The sequence below is a fragment of the Zonotrichia leucophrys genome, chromosome 20 (assembly GCF_028769735.1).
Source record: "Zonotrichia leucophrys gambelii isolate GWCS_2022_RI chromosome 20, RI_Zleu_2.0, whole genome shotgun sequence".
Taxonomy (NCBI): domain Eukaryota; kingdom Metazoa; phylum Chordata; class Aves; order Passeriformes; family Passerellidae; genus Zonotrichia; species Zonotrichia leucophrys.
Genome location: NC_088189.1, coordinates 2,291,637 through 2,308,602, shown reverse-complemented (window position 1 = coordinate 2,308,602; position 16,966 = coordinate 2,291,637). Strand labels below are relative to the sequence as shown.

At 52.1% G+C, this 16,966-nt stretch overlaps 1 protein-coding gene across 2 annotated transcripts; it reads right to left on the bottom strand.

Annotated features, from left to right (window-relative positions):
* Positions 1 to 5,121: 5,121 nt before the first annotated feature.
* Positions 5,122 to 16,723, bottom strand: CSTF1 (cleavage stimulation factor subunit 1). Of its 2 annotated transcripts, XM_064730023.1 has the most exons (7): positions 15,919 to 16,723; positions 14,933 to 15,094; positions 14,047 to 14,242; positions 12,206 to 12,483; positions 10,368 to 10,565; positions 9,501 to 9,891; positions 5,122 to 6,539 (listed from the first exon to the last, which is right to left on the bottom strand). In XM_064730023.1, the coding sequence occupies exons 1-7, from the start codon at positions 16,036 to 16,038 to the stop codon at positions 6,280 to 6,282; spliced, it is 1,605 nt and encodes a 534-aa protein (XP_064586093.1). In that variant the 5' UTR covers positions 16,039 to 16,723; the 3' UTR covers positions 5,122 to 6,279. The 2 variants fall into 2 exon arrangements, with proteins under 2 accessions (XP_064586093.1, XP_064586094.1); XM_064730024.1 differs by lacking the exon at positions 14,933 to 15,094 and having other exon boundaries at positions 15,919 to 16,721.
* Positions 16,724 to 16,966: the final 243 nt, after the last annotated feature.

The window sequence follows — 16,966 nt, the reverse complement described above, 5'->3', positions numbered from 1 at the left end:
TTTGTTTGTTTAGGTTTTTAAATTTTTTTTTTAACTTCAAAGTGCTGTGAGTTTTGATACACTTCTAATCAGTCTTTAGAAAACGGAACAGATCCCCTTTGTGGTTATAAATCCCCTGTAAAACCACCTCACCCTGCAGAGGCAGAAAAGCCAAACATGACCTGCAGCTGAAGGGCTTTCTTTCTTAGACTATTTTAAAAAAATCCTTGAATATTATTAAGATATAATGTTATTTAAAATTATTACTGGTTGCTATTTGCTTGGCAGCAGCTGAGTCCCGGTCATGCTGGTGCACAGGTTTTACCACTTTGGACTCAGGATGTCTTGAGGGTTGGCAAATTTTTACTGGTTTTGCCTTTGTACACGTTGGCTTTTCTCTGGTAAAAGCCTCTTCCTTCCTCTTTCCACAGTAGCTTCAAGATTAAATTAGACACTGGCTCCCAAAGCCACAATCCTGCAGCTAGAAAAGACTTTAATATCTTGAATAGAAAATGCTGAATTGAAAACCTTCATCAGCCAAATCTACACCTCTGGGGTGGGAGCTGCTGTCCAGAGGAGAAAGAATTCCTGGCACAAACCAGCCCATTTCAATGCCTTTGTGGTTTTTCTCTTCTTTCTTTTTTGTGTTTTAAACATCAGGAGCAGCAGTTTGAGCCCTTCATGCAGCTGATCAGGAGCCGTTCATTTGCTGCCCTGGAGTTTCTCAGGTGCTCCAGCATTTGAAGTGATGGGGTATCAGTATCAGTTACAAACCCACAGCTTGTGGCCACAGAACTGCTTTAAAATACAATTAAGTGTTCCCATGAATGAACCCCAGAGGGGATTCCTGCTATGCTGGGACGCCTCTCACTGTCCCAGGGAGCTCCAGCCTGGCCTTGGGCACTGCCAGGGATCCAGGCACTGCTCTGGGCACCTGTGCCAGGGCTCAGCACCCTCATAGGGAAAGATTTTTTTCCTAATATCCAACCTAAACCTATTCTGTGTCCATTTGAAGCCATCCCTTGTCAATCCTCTCTTCCCATCTTTCCTGCAGCTCCTCCAGACCCTCCAGGCCACCCTGAGCTCACCCCAGAGCTTCTCCTGTGCAGGTGAACAATCCCAGCTCTGCTCCATCCCTCTGCCCATCCTGGAGCCTCCTCTGGGCCCTCCCCAGCAGCTCCAGCTCCCCCAGGTGCCAGGGCTGGGCAGGGGAGCTCGCTCTGACCTGGGCACAGAATCTCTGCCACCCCCATGCCCGTGTTTGTGGGTGAGGAGGGGAGATGTGAACCGGGAGAGAAAAACTCCAGACCCGCTTGGAGCCCACCCAAAGGCTCTCCCATTGTCCCCCAGGCAAAGCTGTGGCCCTGCAGGAGCTCGGAGGGGTTTGAGGTTGCAGCCAGGGCTGCAAGGCTTCCTGTGCTGCCCCTGGAGACGCAACAACAACAACCAAACCAAACAACAGCCCTGCTGAACTCGCCCCGAGCTCCTCACAGGGGCTTTCCCCTGCAGGTGCAATAGCTGGGGCACAGGGATCATTGCAGAGCATTTCCTGTCACAGCAGCGCTGCTGACACTTCAGGGAGTCCAGAGAGAAATTTAAAAAAAATTGTATTTTTATATCATTCAAGTATTATAACAATCAGTACTGCCCGGGTGGTAGGGGACTTATAAAGAGTTTTCATCAATGATGTTGCAGAAATAATTTTGGTGTTTTATTACTCAGCTGAAGTTGACTGCGTGGGCTCTGGCCATGTCTAAAGTGCTCACAGCAGAACAGGCAATCAGTTTGCTACCATTACATTGATTTATTGACAATCCACTCTAGAGAACTGGAAATATATGTAAAAATAGAAAATTGTTCTATATAGATATGAAAAATACCCTGCCTCAGTTACTGATGACTCAATGTGAAAAGTTGCCCCCTAATCTTTACAAGCCTTGATGGAAAATTTGGAGTGTAAAAAAAATGACTCATTGAGCTCCTACTAAGCTTTTCCCCCTCACCACATTTTGTATTAAATTTCCAGGAGGCAGTTTGTTTACAGTAAACACTGAGATCATAATTCACAATGAAAATCCTAATTCCAGTCACTTTTTAGACTTGCAGACAGCAGGACAGCAAGGCATTGACTCTGAATCAAGATTTCAGCATTCTCCAACCCTTACAGCTGCAGCAGGGCCTCTGATCTATAGAGAATTAATCTAGGTGGAATGTGGATACAGAAATAAATGTAACAAACCTTATACACTGGGTCCTGTCTTTCAAAATAGGAACACAGAGTGTTTCAAAATGTTTTCTGGTTTGCATGTAACAGAAAGAAATTCTGTCATGCAAGAGGGCACCAGGGCTGGCAGAGAAAGGATCTGTGTCTCCAATGTCACTGCAGCACAGCAGTAAGGTGGAACCTTGCTTTTGTATCTTTATAATTTCACAAATGTGTTTATTTCCAGCTCAATTCTGCTTTATCCAGCATCCTCACCAGAAGATGTTTCTCCCAGTCAGTGCTTTTGTCACCATGAAAAGCACAGGGGGACATCAGGTACAGGAGAGCCTTCTGTCTCCCCAAACACTTCACAGAGTGACAGAATGAGGCTGGCAGAGACCCCTGAGACCTCTGAGTGCCAGCTGTGCCCATCCCCACCCTGTGCCAGCCCTGAGTGCCACCTCCAGGAGTTCCTGAGACACCTCCAGGATGGGCACAGAACCCTCCCTGGGCATTTCCAGTGTCTGACCCCCTTTCCATGGGGAAATTCCTGCTGTGCCCACCCTGAGCTGCCCTGGGGCCGTTCCCTCTGCTCCTGTCCCTGTCCCTGTCCCTGTCCCTGTCCCCTCCTGGCAGGGAACTCCAGAGAGGGAAAAGATCCCTGGGGATCCTCCCGTGCTCCAGGTGAGCCCCTTCCCACTCCTCAGGAATTCTCCATTCCCTTCCCACTCCTCAGGAATTCTCCATTCCCTTCCCACTCCTCAGGAATTCTCCATTCCCTCCCCACTCCTCAGGAATTCTCCATTCCCTTCCCAGCTCCTCAGGAATTCTCCATTCCCTTCCCACCCCTCAGGGATTCTCCATTCCCTTCCCAGCCCCCTCAGGAATTCTCCATCCCCTTCCCACTCCTCAGGAATTCTCCATTCCCTTCCCAGCCCCTCAGGAATTCTCCATTCCCTTCCCACTCCTCAGGGATTCTCCATTCCCTTCCCACTCCTCAGGAATTCTCCATTCCCTTCCCACTCCTCAGGGATTCTCCATTCCCTCTCCAGCTCCTCAGGAATTCTCCATTCCCTTCCCAGCTCCTCAGGAATTCTCCATTCCCTTCCCAGCTCCTCAGGGATTCTCCATTCCCTTCCCACTCCTCAGGAATTCTCCATTCCCTTCCCAGCTCCTCAGGAATTCTCCATTCCCTTCCCACTCCTCAGGAATTCTCCATTCCCTTCCCAGCTCCTCAGGGATTCTCCATTCCCTTCCCAGCTCCTCAGGAATTCTCCATTCCCTTCCCACTCCTCAGGGATTCTCCATTCCCTTCCCAGCTCCTCAGGAATTCTCCATTCCCTTCCCAGCTCCCTCAGGAATTCTCCATTCCCTTCCCACTCCTCAGGAATTCTCCCGCTCACTCCCAGCTCCATTCCCTGCCCTGACAGCTCCAGTCCCTCAGTGTCGCTCTGGCCATGAAGAGCCAGAACTGGAGGGATCTCCTCGCTGCTCCTCCAACATCACCAAGAATCCCACTGAGTTCAAACACCAAACCCTTCCCTGCCCATAACCCAGCCCTACCTTTGCAGGTGTGCTGCTCCTGGGGATTTTATCCATGGTTGTCATTGTGCACCTGGAGCAGCACAGAGAGCCAGAGGAACCAGCGGGATGGGGACCCTCGAGCCGTGCCCGTGTGGGGAACTCCCCTCAGCCAAGTCCATCTGACAGCTCTGCCCTAGCAGCACTCGCAGCCTGCAGACAAGCTGCTCATGTGAGATAATATCTGAGACAGCAGAGGTGAAAGGAGGGCAGAATAAAACCCAAGAAAAGCCCTTTTGGCGACTCAAGTAAGAAAGCGCCGCGTCAAGCGGGATTTTCCTTGGTCTTCCTGCAGCAGCTTGTCGCAGTTGAGCAGTGGGAAGTGTGAGCCCTCTGCCCGTGCTCCTGTTTCCTCTTTTGCAGCAGTGAGAGCGGGGCTGTGGCACAGTGAGGAGCTGCACAGCCCCGATAAGGCAGCCCAGGGCAGGATTCCACTGCAGCTCCTCCGGCTTTCCAGGCAGTCTCAGCTCTCACAGCATGAGGAGCAGGAGCCCCAGAGTCCCACAGGAAAGGTGTTCCCAGAGTCAGGGAATGCTTTGGGTTGGAAGGGGCTCAGGGACCACCTCATTGCATGGGCAGGGACACCTTCCAGCAGAGCAGGCTGTGCCAAGCCCATCCAGCCTGGCCTTGCACACTGAATTTCACCCCAGGGTTTCCTCCCTCAACAGGATGAGTTCAGTTTTTCCCAGCCCTTCTTTCTCCAACAACCTCGTGGCCTCAGGAGGATGCCCAGGATATGGAAAGGCAGCAGGGTGCCAATGGCAGGATGGTTTTGTGTTATAGAAGTGACTTTTTGCTCTGGCACTGTGAGTTCAAGCCCCCAGAGCTACGGAAGCTTGAGGTGAGAGCTCCCCCAGTTCACAGCCACAGCGGTGCTTTAACACATGAACCACAAAAAGAGGGTGGTAAAAGCAGATTCCAAACACCACTAACAAGTGCACGCATTACAGACAGGTGCTTTAGCAGAATTAAAAGAAAGGTGGCACTCCAAAACTAAAAAAGCCACTGCTGCCACCCATCCCACATCACGCCTCAGTGACTGTGCCAGGACTTCCCTTTCCCTGCCCCCAGCTCTGCCTCTCCTGTTTCCCCACCAAAAAGGCACCAGCACCACCATCCCTCAGCACAGAGGCACAGGAGGAGCAAAGAGGATCCAGCCTCAGAAATGTTCTGCATAGAGGGAGCTTTCAAGAGAAAATTAAATTTCATTATTTAAATAAAAATCTCCCACATTCTACATCTCGAGTCTGTAATTGTACCTGATTCAGGTGGAACACAACAGATGCATCATTCCCAAGCCCCAGCCTCCCATATTTGACCATTTCACCTTTGTTTTACAGAAAACAAACACAATTCCCTCTTTATGTATCAAAGAGCTTTTTAAAAGGCAATCTTTATTTAAATACAGACAAAACCTGTACCCTCACCAGCCCTTGACAATTCCTCCGTGTAATAATGGAAGTTAATCCAGCAGCAGGAACCAGCTCAATTTCAAAACCCTCACCAAGGCAAGTGCTGAGCTCTGGCCCAGCTGTGATGCCCAGGAGCTCTGCACGAGGAGGCCTCAAAAAAACCCAAATTTAAGGCTCTGCTCAGGCAGATCTCTGGGAGAATAAGTAGTGAATTTTCCAACTTGGAGAAGTTTTAAGCACAGTTTCTCAACAATGGGCACTGGGTTTGTGACTAATTAAAAAAGAATGTGATTGAAGTGCTGTGTAAGACATAGATGAAGATTTCTCGGTCAAATGAAAACAGTGACATTTCTGAGGTACACATACAAAAATTCAGATGCACAGGTTTCTTTCTTTGAGAGGATATTAAAGGTCTCTAAGGCAAAATTATTTTCACTTGAAGCAGCACTGTCACATTTTAATTGCAATGTGGATATTCCTTAAAACTATTAGGAATTCACTTTGAGGTCCCACTTGTTAAGATAAATTCAGAAGAGGATGAGATGAAGTCTGACTTTAACACGAGAACTAGAAGACCATTTCTTGAATTCATCTAAACAACTGAAAATCTTGTTTGAATTCTTATGGCACAACTCAGAACTGCAGGCCTACTCGGCCAAGAAACAAAAAACACAAAAGAATTCACCAAAACCCCAGACTGAAGGATACAAACCAGAGCTTTACAAATAATGAATTGTGGCTGAAGGCAGCTTAAGGCTTTGTTAAAGTTTCTACACCAAGTTCTGCTGCTCTTTGTGTGATCTCTTCTCTGCCAGAGTCCAGAGGGATTGCACAGACACAACACAGAGCAGAACTGGCTCCTTCTGAGCAGGACACGGTCCCGTTATCTTGTGTGTGATTCCAGGCAGGGGAACAAGCTCAGCCCTTCCTGCCAGGACCACTTCATCCTCCACCCCCTCCCTTCAGTACAATTAGAGATGACTTACAAAAAATTAAACCACGCACGCTAATAAAAAAATTAGCGTGGGGTGCAAAGTCTCGATATTTGCAATTTTCCTGCCAGGTGTGACAGAATGCAAAGTGGCCCAGCCCTGCAGAGCTGCCTCAGTCCGTGGTGGATCTCCTGTACCAGAACCTGGCCCGGTAGTCGTCGCTGCAGGTCATGAAGCCGGGGTTGGTGGGCGAGTGCACGATGCAGCGCACGATGCTGTTGTGGCCCAGCGACAGCAGGTTCCTGCGCTCGGCCGTGCGCGAGTCCCAGCAGCACAGGCTGATGGTCCTCTCGTCGGGCAGCAGCACGTAATCCTCCGTGTGGTTGAACACAGCCTGGGTCCTGTGCACCTGGCGCCCGCTCAGACCCGCACCTGCACACACACGGCACAACGGGGGTTAGGAGCTGTCATACATGTGTGTCATGGATGTATTTTATACACACAGCACAATGGGGGCGTTAGGAGCTGTCATACATGTGTCATGGATGTATTTTATACACACAGCACACGGGGTTAGCTTCATACATTTGTCACAGACGTGTTTTATACACACACACGGCACACCGGGGGTTAGGAGCTGTCATACATGTGTGTCATGGATGTATTTTACACACACATGGCACAACGGGGCGTTAGGAGCTGTCATACATGTGTGTCATGGATGTATTTTATACACACACGGCACAACGGGGGTTAGGAGCTGTCATACATGTGTCATGGATGTATTTTATACACACACAGCACAATGGGGGCGTTAGTTTTCATACATGTGTGTCATGGATGTATTTTACACACACACACGGCACACCGGGGGTTAGGAGCTGTCATACATGTGTGTCATGGATGTATTTTATACACACACAGCACAATGGGGCATTAGGAGCTGTCATACATGTGTGTCATGGATGTATTTTACACACACAGCACAATGGGGGTGTTAGTTTTCATACATGTGTGTCATGGATGTATTTTATACACACACAGCACAATGGGGGCATTAGTTTTCATACATGTGTCATGGATGTATTTTATACACACATGGCACAATGGGGGTTAGGAGCTGTCATCCATGTGTGTCACAGACATGTTTTATACACACACAGCACAATGGGGGCATTAGTTTCCATACATGTGTGTCATGGATGTATTTTATACACACGTGGCACACCGGGGGTTAGGAGCTGTCATACATGTGTGTCACAGACATGTTTTATACACACACGGCACAATGGGGCGTTAGGAGCTGTCATACATGTGTCATGGATGTATTTTACACACACACGGCACACCGGGGCATTAGGAGCTGTCATACATTTGTGTCACAGACGTGTTTTATACACACACAGCACAACGGGGGTTAGGAGCTGTCATACATGTGTGTCACAGACGTGTTTTATACACACACAGCACAATGGGCTGTGTTTTCTACAGTGTCATGGATGTATTTTATACACACACATGGCACGTGGCGTTAGAGCTGTCATACATGTGTGTCATGGATGTATTTATACACACACGGGACAACGGCGTTAGTTTCTACATGTGTGTCACAGACATGTTTTATACACACACAGCACAATGGGGGCGTTAGTTTTCATACATGTGTGTCATGGATGTATTTTACACACACATGGTACAATGGGGGGTTAGGAGCTGTCATACATGTGTCACAGACATGTTTTATACACACAGCACAATGGGGGCGTTAGGAGTTTTCATAGCTATGTGTCACAGATGTATTTTATGGAAAATCCTGTCTCGTGAGAAGCTGAGAGCAGAAATGAATGCAGAAATGAAACATAAACAATGAGTATCTGCTCCTGTGGAATGCAACAGGTGCATCTGGGATTGGTCTCATGTGGTTGTTTCTAACTAATGGCCAATCACAGTCCAGCTGTGTCAGACTCTCTGGTCACAAGATTTTATTATCATTCCTTTCTATTCCTTGCTAGCCTTCTGATGAAATCCTTTCTTCTATTCTTTTACTATAGTTTTAACACATAATTTTCTTTTAATATAATATATCATTTTCTTTTAATATATTATATCATTTTCTTTTAATGTAATATATATCATAAAATAATAAACCAGCCTTCTGAAATATGGAGTCAACATTCTCATCTCTTCCCTCATCCCGGGACCCCTGCAAACACCGCCACATCTATGAGTCATTTTCCCTAAGCATCAATTTTCTCTGCTGTTCTACTACTTCCACAAGTAACAGGTGGTGCAATAACAAATATTCTTTTGTAGTTGTATCACAGGACCAGAAAGATTTGAGTCCAGCCTGTGCCCCATCCCCACCTTGTCACCAGAGCACTGAGTGCCATCTCCAGGTGTTCCCTGGATGCCTCCAAACCTCCCTGGGCAGCCCCTGACCACCCTTTCCAGGGGGAAATTCCTCCTGCTGCCCGTGTATATATGCTAAAATTCCTTAGGGGACAGAAGGAATACCCCATGTCCAATCCTTTACCTAAGATATTTCTGCATGAGGCTTTCAGCTGTGACCAAGGAGAGGAGAACCCACAGAGCCTGACAATCCTTGAGGACCTTTCAGTGTGTTTCTCACTGAAACATGAGCTAAGCATGAGCTGCCTTGGCCATACCCTCAGATAAAGAGTGTTTCCCACAGACCCTCCTGGATCCTGCAGGGTTTCCCAGGAAGGTGCTGCTCCCTGCTGGCTGCTCCCAGCAGAGCTGACTGCAAACAAACCCCAAAAGCTGACACACACCATTTCCATTTCCAGCATCTTTTGTGCTCCTATTGCTTAAACACATCAGTGCTTGATCCCAAAGACTCTCACACAGCTGTTGCCACATGCAAAGCTTCCACAGCCTTCATTATTCCCTAAATCCTGCTGAGATCCAAGCATGGCACTGTCAGAGTACCCTGCACACAACTGCATCCTTGGGGAAAAAATACACAAAAAAGGGAACAAACCAGCTGCAGGTACATTTCAGAGCACTGCCATGGCTACAGAGCCACAGAGTTAATGGTTAAATCAACTGCCCTGAAGCAGCCTCAGTGTTTCTTCTTACTTTCCCCAATTCAGTGGTAACTTCCCTCCAGAATAATGGAGTGAAAAATGATCTCAGAAAATTCTCCAAAATCTACTCAGACTGAAATATTTGTACACTGATACAGAGAAGCTTCAAGCTTCTCTTCTGGAATTGGTCTAATGGAAATACTTTAAAAAAATCCTGGGCAATTTATTCTCAAAGCAGCAGTTTCTCCATTGCCTTTAAGAATTATTATTTTCTGACAGTATTTCCAGCCCTGCCACAGCTCAGCACCTGGAAAAGAAGGTGTCTGGAAGGTCACCTGCCACATACCTGTGTATTTCACCAGCGTCCGCCCAGTGGATATCTCCCAGAGCTTTGCCACAGAGTCTTTCCCACTGGACAAAATATACTTGGAATTTTTGGAAAAAATAGCAGAACAGACTTCAGCTCCATCGTGTGCCTTCTCAAAGGTGGTGATGCAGCGGTTGGAGACCCCATCCCAGAGTTTGATGCAGCCATCCTTGCTGCCTGTCACGTACATGTTGGCGCTGGCGTTGTAGTTGACGGAGCAGATGGCGTCCGTGTGCTGGTCCTGGGGGTTGCAGGACACGAAGCACTGGAAGGTGTTGATGTCGTACAGACGAAGGGTTGGGTGCTGGGTCCCCACCAGGATGAAATCCCCAGAAGGGTGGAAAGAAATGGAGCGTAACATCTCTGCTTCCTGTGGGGTTACAAACACACGGCGGGGTGAGGAAGGGAAAAAGCTCAGATGGAAGGGCTGGTGCTGGTAAAGTGCTAAAAAATCTACTGGAATTATCAGCACAAAATGGAAAATGTTTCCTGTGAGATTGAAGTGACAGGCTGCATTGTTTTTGTCCTAGAGCCTGCAGTGCCCCCTTATTTTAGGATATCGCCTTCCCCAAGCCCACCACCTAATCCCAAATATTCGTCCAAATCAAAGTAACAGAACTGACTTCCAAGTCAATTCAGATTAGAGTTGGTCTAATGAATAAAAAGCTGGCAAGTTCTATTCTTAAATACAAGTGTCCATGATGACAGAATTAAGACACAATCTCTGTAAGGTCTGCAAACGCTGTGCCTGTGAGCTCCTGCACCCCTGATCACCTGAGGCACAGCTGAGCCCACACCACCTCAGCACTCAGACATCTGAGCTGGGCCTGCCCTGAGCAGTCTCACCTGGATGTACTTGAAGGCTCTTTTGGCAGAAGGTTTTGAATAATCAAACAATTTAAGTGTGTAGTCCCTTGAGCCAGAAGCCAGGATCTGTTCTGTTGGGTGGAAAGCCAGACACGTCACCTCATCCACGTGATCGTACAGAGTCCGGATCACCGGGTGGTTCTCCATGTTCTGCTGGGCTGTCTCATTCATCATCACCTACAAACAACGTTCAACATGTTGCTGCTCTTGGAAATAAAGCAGGTTTCTGACACGAAAAGTAGGTTTTAGGCTTGCCAGAGTGGCTGAACAGCAGCTCCTCTCTGACACAACCAGGCACACAATCTGTTCCCTTGGTTATCTGAAGGCCCTTTATAGGTCAACAAATAAGATCCTTGTGTCTTTATGAAGGTCAAAACAACTTGGCTCAAGGACAAACTACTTCAGTAGCAGACAACTGGTGCAAGAAAACATCACCTTCATAAACAGCCCAAAGCAAAACACTGACTGCTGGGAAGAATCAAGAGAAGCTGCACCAAACCTGCAGCTCTCTGCTGAGAATCTAGTGTGTGCTCTATGCAAAAAAATCCCATTTTTCATTGCCACCTGATAACTGTCTTGGAAAAACATAAAGCAAAGCAATGTGTGAAACGGTTCTGAAATACCCAGAGAAAACACAGGTGGCCAGGGGGCTGCAAGGCCACAGGTGGGTTTTACATGAACTGTGCTCAGACATCACAGCCACAATCAGCACCCAGCAGAAACCACTCCTGGCTCAGCTCTCTCCCTGCTGCCAAGGGTGACACCAGTGTCCTTGCTCTGGCTCTTCCTCCTTCAAAGGGACTTTATGAGCAGCTGCTGGAGTAGGGAATATGTTGAGACAGGTATTTAGTCCAACCCACTGAGGCAGCCACAAGGTACAGATATGAAATGAAGAGAACTCCCAAAAGTGATTACAATCCATCATCCCAATAGGCATGGCATAGATGGGATTCCAATTGATTACAATCCATCATCCCAATGGGCATGGCATGGATGGGATTCCAATTTATTACAATCCCTTATCTCAGTGGGCATGGCATGGACAGGATTTCAATTGATTACAATTCATTATTTCAATGGGCATGGTATGGACAATACTCCCAGAGTGGTTACAATTAATTATTTTAATGGGCATGGCATGGACACAATTCCCAGCATGGTACAATCCCTTATCTGAATGGGCATGGCACGAGCACAATTCCCAGAGTGGTTACAACCCCTTACCTTGATGAGCATGGCACAGATACCATTCCCATCATGGATACAACCCCTTATCTCAATTGGCATGGCACACACACAGTTCCCAGCCTGGTACAAGCCCTCACCTCGATGGGCATGGCACACACACAATTCCCAGCCTGGTACAAGCCCTCACCTCGATGGGCATGGCACACACACAATTCATGCATGGTACAAGCCCTCACCTCGATGGGCATGGCACACACACAATTCCCAGCCTGGTACAAGCCCTCACCTCGATGGGCATGGCACACACACAATTCCCAGCCTGGTACAAGCCCTCACCTCGATGGGCATGGCACACACACAATTCATGCATGGTACAAGCCCTCACCTCGATGGGCATGGCACAGATACCATTCCAGCTGGTACAAGCCCTCACCTCAATGGGCATGGCACACACACAGTTCATGCATGGTACAAGCCCTCACCTCGATGGGCATGGCACACACACAATTCATGCATGGTACAAGCCCTCACCTCGATGGGCATGGCACACACACAATTCATGCATGGTACAAGCCCTCACCTCGATGGGCATGGCACACACACAATTCATGCATGGTACAAGCCCTCACCTCGATGGGCATGGCGCTCTTGGCCAGCATCCTCTCGGTGTCCAGGATTTTGATGGAGGCGTCGGCCGAGCCCGTGGCGATCAGCTGCCCGTCCCTGCTGTAGGTGGCCACTCGGCAGGGTCCCTTGTGGGATGTCACATAGCAGGTCTCGTACTCAGAGGCCTCGGGGGACATGGTCTGCACGTCAGCATCGAACTCCAGGTCGATGCCGGTGCCCGGCGCCACGGTGTCCGAGCGGCCGATGGCGTACTGCACGGCACTGTCATCGTTCTCCATGCCTGGGGACAGCAGGGGGACACTCAGCACTGCCAGCCTGCCCTCAGAGCCTGCCATGCTCCTGGGAACGCCTGGCAAAGGCAGCCCTGGGGGGAGAGCTGAGCTGGCAGAGCAGGTTGGGTCCCACAGCTCTGGGCAGGAGTGAGGGACAGCTGGGCTGGAGCTGGCACAGCTCCTCACGAGCTCTGGGAGTGCCCCAGTGAGGACTGGGAAGGGCTCATCAGTGCTCTGGGAATACCCCAGTGATGACTGGGAAAGGCTGATCAATGCTCTGGGAATACCCCAGTGAGGACTGGGAAAGGCTGATCAATGCTCTGGAATTCCCCCAGTGAGGACTGGGAATGATCAATGCTCTGGGAATACCCCAGTGAGGATTGGGAATGATCAATGCTCTGGGAATACCTCAGTGAGGACTGGGAATGATCAATGCTCTGGGAATACCCCAGTGAGGATTGGGAAAGGCTGATCAATGCTCTGGGAATACCTCAGTGAGGACTGGAAGATCAAGTCTGGGAATACCCCAGTGAGGATTGGGAAGTGCTGATAAAAGCTCTGGGAATTTATCAGATTGGGAAGTGCTGATAAATGCACTGACAATCAGTCACAGGCCTCTGGTCACACAGGAGCAACAAGCCCCAACACTAATTACATGAGTTTTAAGGTATAAAACCCAAAGCATTTACTGATTCTTCTCCTATTTTATTGCTCTGAAGCCAAACTATCCCTGCACTGCAAGGGAAAAGCTTGCTGGTCTCCAAGCCCACTTCCCAGACTTTTATCTTTATTTCCAAGATGCAGCTACAGACCAGAGTTCAGCACTGGCAGTGGTAACAGGGCAGACACAAGAGCTTTCAGCCCAGTGGTGATCTTTTTGCTGCTTTCATGTCTAGAATTTGCATTTCAAACAGACACAAAGCTTCACAGATTTATACCCTCAGAACTCAGCTAGGTCAGGCAGCAGAACCAGTTGAGTTACACACGGTGTCGTGGCCAGAGCTCTTCCAGGACTTGGCCAGCTTCTTCCAACAGCAGCTCAGGGGTTTCCCTGTTCTCCCCACACTGTGGCACTTCCAGAGGAAGCACAGGGAGAGAACAGCCCTGCTGAGACCCCAGAGAGTGCAGCTGTCTCCTGGGGACTGATCTATAAAAGCCAGCACAGATTGCCAATGGAAGGACTTGCTCCCTCTCCAACACTGTCAGGAACAGCCAGATTGGAATTATTTCTTTCTGAAGTCAGCAGAACTGTAAGGGTGAGATTTTCCCTCAGATCTGGGGGCTCAGTGACCCCATTCACTGGGGTGTTTTGAGAAGACACCCAGAATCCTGAGTGTCCTTAGAGGAGTCCAAACAGATTTGGGCAGCACTCAGGGATCTGGTTTGTTGGTAATGAAACAGAAGTGCCCTTCAAACCCCACAGAGGCAAAGGTTGTACCCAGAAGTACAAGTGCTGTGCTATTACCAGACACCACCTTTGCATCAAAGGTGTCTTTGCAGTGACACCAACCTCTTAATGCATTGGGGAATTAGAAACTAGACTTTTATGTCAGCTTTTGATTCCAGCTTACCTAACTTAATTAGGTGCAGCAGTTGTTCAGAGGGTGCACACACAGACTGTGGTTTGATCTCATTTATCAAGCCATTGGCAATGTTGATGTATCCATCATAGAGCAGCTGGCTAATTATCAATTTGTAAAGTTGCTGGCGGTCTTTCAAACTGACTTTTGTCCTATACATTGTGAGCAGGGACTGCCTTGGGGGGGCCTGGAATGAAGAACAGAAATCACATACAAGAGAGTTGCATGAAACCACCAGAACCTTGGAACAAACCTCAGGGCAGACACTAAATATTGCTGTGGTTTTGGTGGAGAGCAGAGATGGGGAAAGAAAAGCAAGGGGAAAGAGGAGGGAAAAGGGAGAGAAAGAAGAGGAAAGGGTGAAGAAATGGTGGGAGAAAGGGAAGGAAAAGGGAGAAAGAGGAGGAAGAGGCAGGAGAAAAGCGGGGAAAAGAACAGGAAAAGAACGGAGACAGGGGAGGAAGACAGAGGAGAACGGGGAGGAAGAGAGGGAAGAGGAAAAAGAGAGGGGAGAAAAAGGAGGAAAACGATAGGAAAAAGGGGAGGTAAGAGGGAGGAAAAGAGGGGGGAAAGGGAAGGAAAAACCTGTTGCGTTTGTTCTCTGTGTCAATGCAAACCTGGCCCACACAGCGAGGCGGGCCGTGCTGAGCGGAGCAGAGCCGGCAGCATGTGCCAGCGGAGCCGCCGGTGCTGCCGGCGGGCCCGGGCTCCGATGGATGGATGCACGGGGCGCGCAGAACAGCACAGCACGGCACCGCGCCGGGCCCGCCGCCCGCCCCGCGCCCTCCCCGCCCTCCCGCCGGCGCGGAGAGGCCGCGGCCCCGCGCGGGCGGTGCCGGAGCCGCGGGCGGGCGGCCCCGGCGGTGCCGGTACGTACCGAGCCTTCCTTCTGCCGCCCGCGCTCTGCCCCTAAGATGGCGGCGGGAGCGCGGAGCGCATCGAGCGGCGGCGGCGGCAGCGGCGGGGGCGGCCGGGCCCGCAGGACGCTCCTCCGCGAAGGCTGCTGCATCGAGCGCCCGCACATCGATGGGAGGCGGCTCTTGGGGGGGGCGACACAACGGGGCGGCGTCACGTGAGCGCCACACCCCCCGCGTCACGTGCGGGAGGCGGGAGCCCCCCGGGATGGGGGGGGAGATCGCGGGGACCCCGGTCTCGTTTTGGAGACCCCGACCCCGCTTTGGGGGCCTCGATCCCGTTTTGGGGACCCCCATCCCCGACCCCGCTCCGGGGAACCCGACCCCGTTTTGGGGACCCCCATCCTCAACCCCGCTCCAGGGACCCCGACGCCGCTTTGGGGACCCCCATCCCCAACCCCACTTTGGGGGGCCTCGATCCCCGTTCCCGCTCTGGGGGTCCCGATCCCTATTCCGCCCCCCTCGCCGCGCTGGCGATCCCGGGGTCCTTCTCGCCGTTCCCCCTTCCGGGGGTCCTGGGGGCCCCTCTCGCCATTTCGCCCCTTCCGGAGGTCCCTTCTCTCCATTCCGGCCCCTGCGGGGGTCCCGCTCCCCATTCTCTTTTCCAGGAATCCCGGGGGTCGCTCTCCCCATTCCTCCCCTTCCGGGGATCCCGAGGGTCCATCCCCGTTCCCCTTCCGGGGGCAGCGGGGCCCTGGCGGAGGCCGCAGAGCCGCGCTCAGGGCGGGATCGCGGGCGGGGGAGCGGCGCTGGCCCGGCCCCCAGCGGGCGCGGGGGGAGCCCGGGGCTTCTTTTGTGTCGCAGCCGCAAAGCTCCGGAGCGCCGCTTCCGCCAGACCCCGGATCCCAAACACGGCGACGTGAACGGGCTGGGAATGAAGCGGCTGGCGCTGCTGCCCGGCCCGGCCCCGTCCCCAGCGCAAACCGTCCCCTCCCCGAGTGCTACTCACGTCAGCCTCGAGAAAGGGCAGCCGGAGCGGGCGCGGGTCGAGCAGCGGGGCTGCCATGCTCCCCATGCCCCGGGGCAGCTGTCGTCTATCACACGCTGCAGCGACACGGCGACCCGACATCTTCTTTTTACCTATCCTGAACCACTTGTAAACACCAACACACACAACCAGGCTCTCCTTCGCTCTTGTTTTCAGCACCGCGGAGACACTAAAAAGTTCCCTTGGATCGCAGTTCTTCGCAAGCCCCGAGCGCCGGCTGGAGTTTCCTCGTTCCGCGGGGCCTCGCAGGGACCCGCGGGCTCGGGGCAGGCAGCGCCTCACGCCGCGCTCGCTGCGCTGCTCGCGGGCCGCGTTCGCTGACCGGCCGCGCTCCCGCTGTCCCGGCGTCCCCTCGGGAGCCGCGCGGCTCTGGGCGCTGCCGGGGGCTGCGGTGCGAGGAGTCCGGCCCGGGCGGTGCCTTGGCGCTTGGCGCTCGCCCGCAGCGCTGGCGGCACGTGGCGCTGCCCGGGGCCGCTCGGCCGGGATGCACCGGGAGGCTCCGGCCCTGCTCGGCCCGTCCGGGGGGGCACCCACACAATGGCCCCGCTCGCGCTCGGCCCCACGCGCGGTGGCAGCAGCGCCGCTCCCCGGCCTGGCCCGGGGGTGGACGGGGGTGTCTCGGGGGGAGTCTGGCGGCAGCGGGACTGACCTGGCGGCGCTCCCGGGCGCGGAGCGGAGCGGAGGCGGCGGCGGCCACAGGTGGGAGCGCGGCGCGTTACGCGATTTGCGTAGCGGAAGCGGCGGCTCGGCCGGCGGGAAGTGCGCGGGCGGCGCGCGCCGGGGGGCGCGGCGCTACGCAAACTGCGTAACGCGCCGCGCGGCGACAACGCCGGCGGAGGGGCGGGCGCGGCGCGTGCGCCCCTCGCGGCGCGGCGGAGCGCGTCCGGCAGCCAATGGGCTGGCGGGCCGCCCCCGGGATGAGCCAATCAGCGTGCGCGGACCGCGGGAGCGCGGCCAATGGCGGGCGGCGGGGGTTTAAAGGGGTATTTAAGGCGCGGCAGTTTGAATT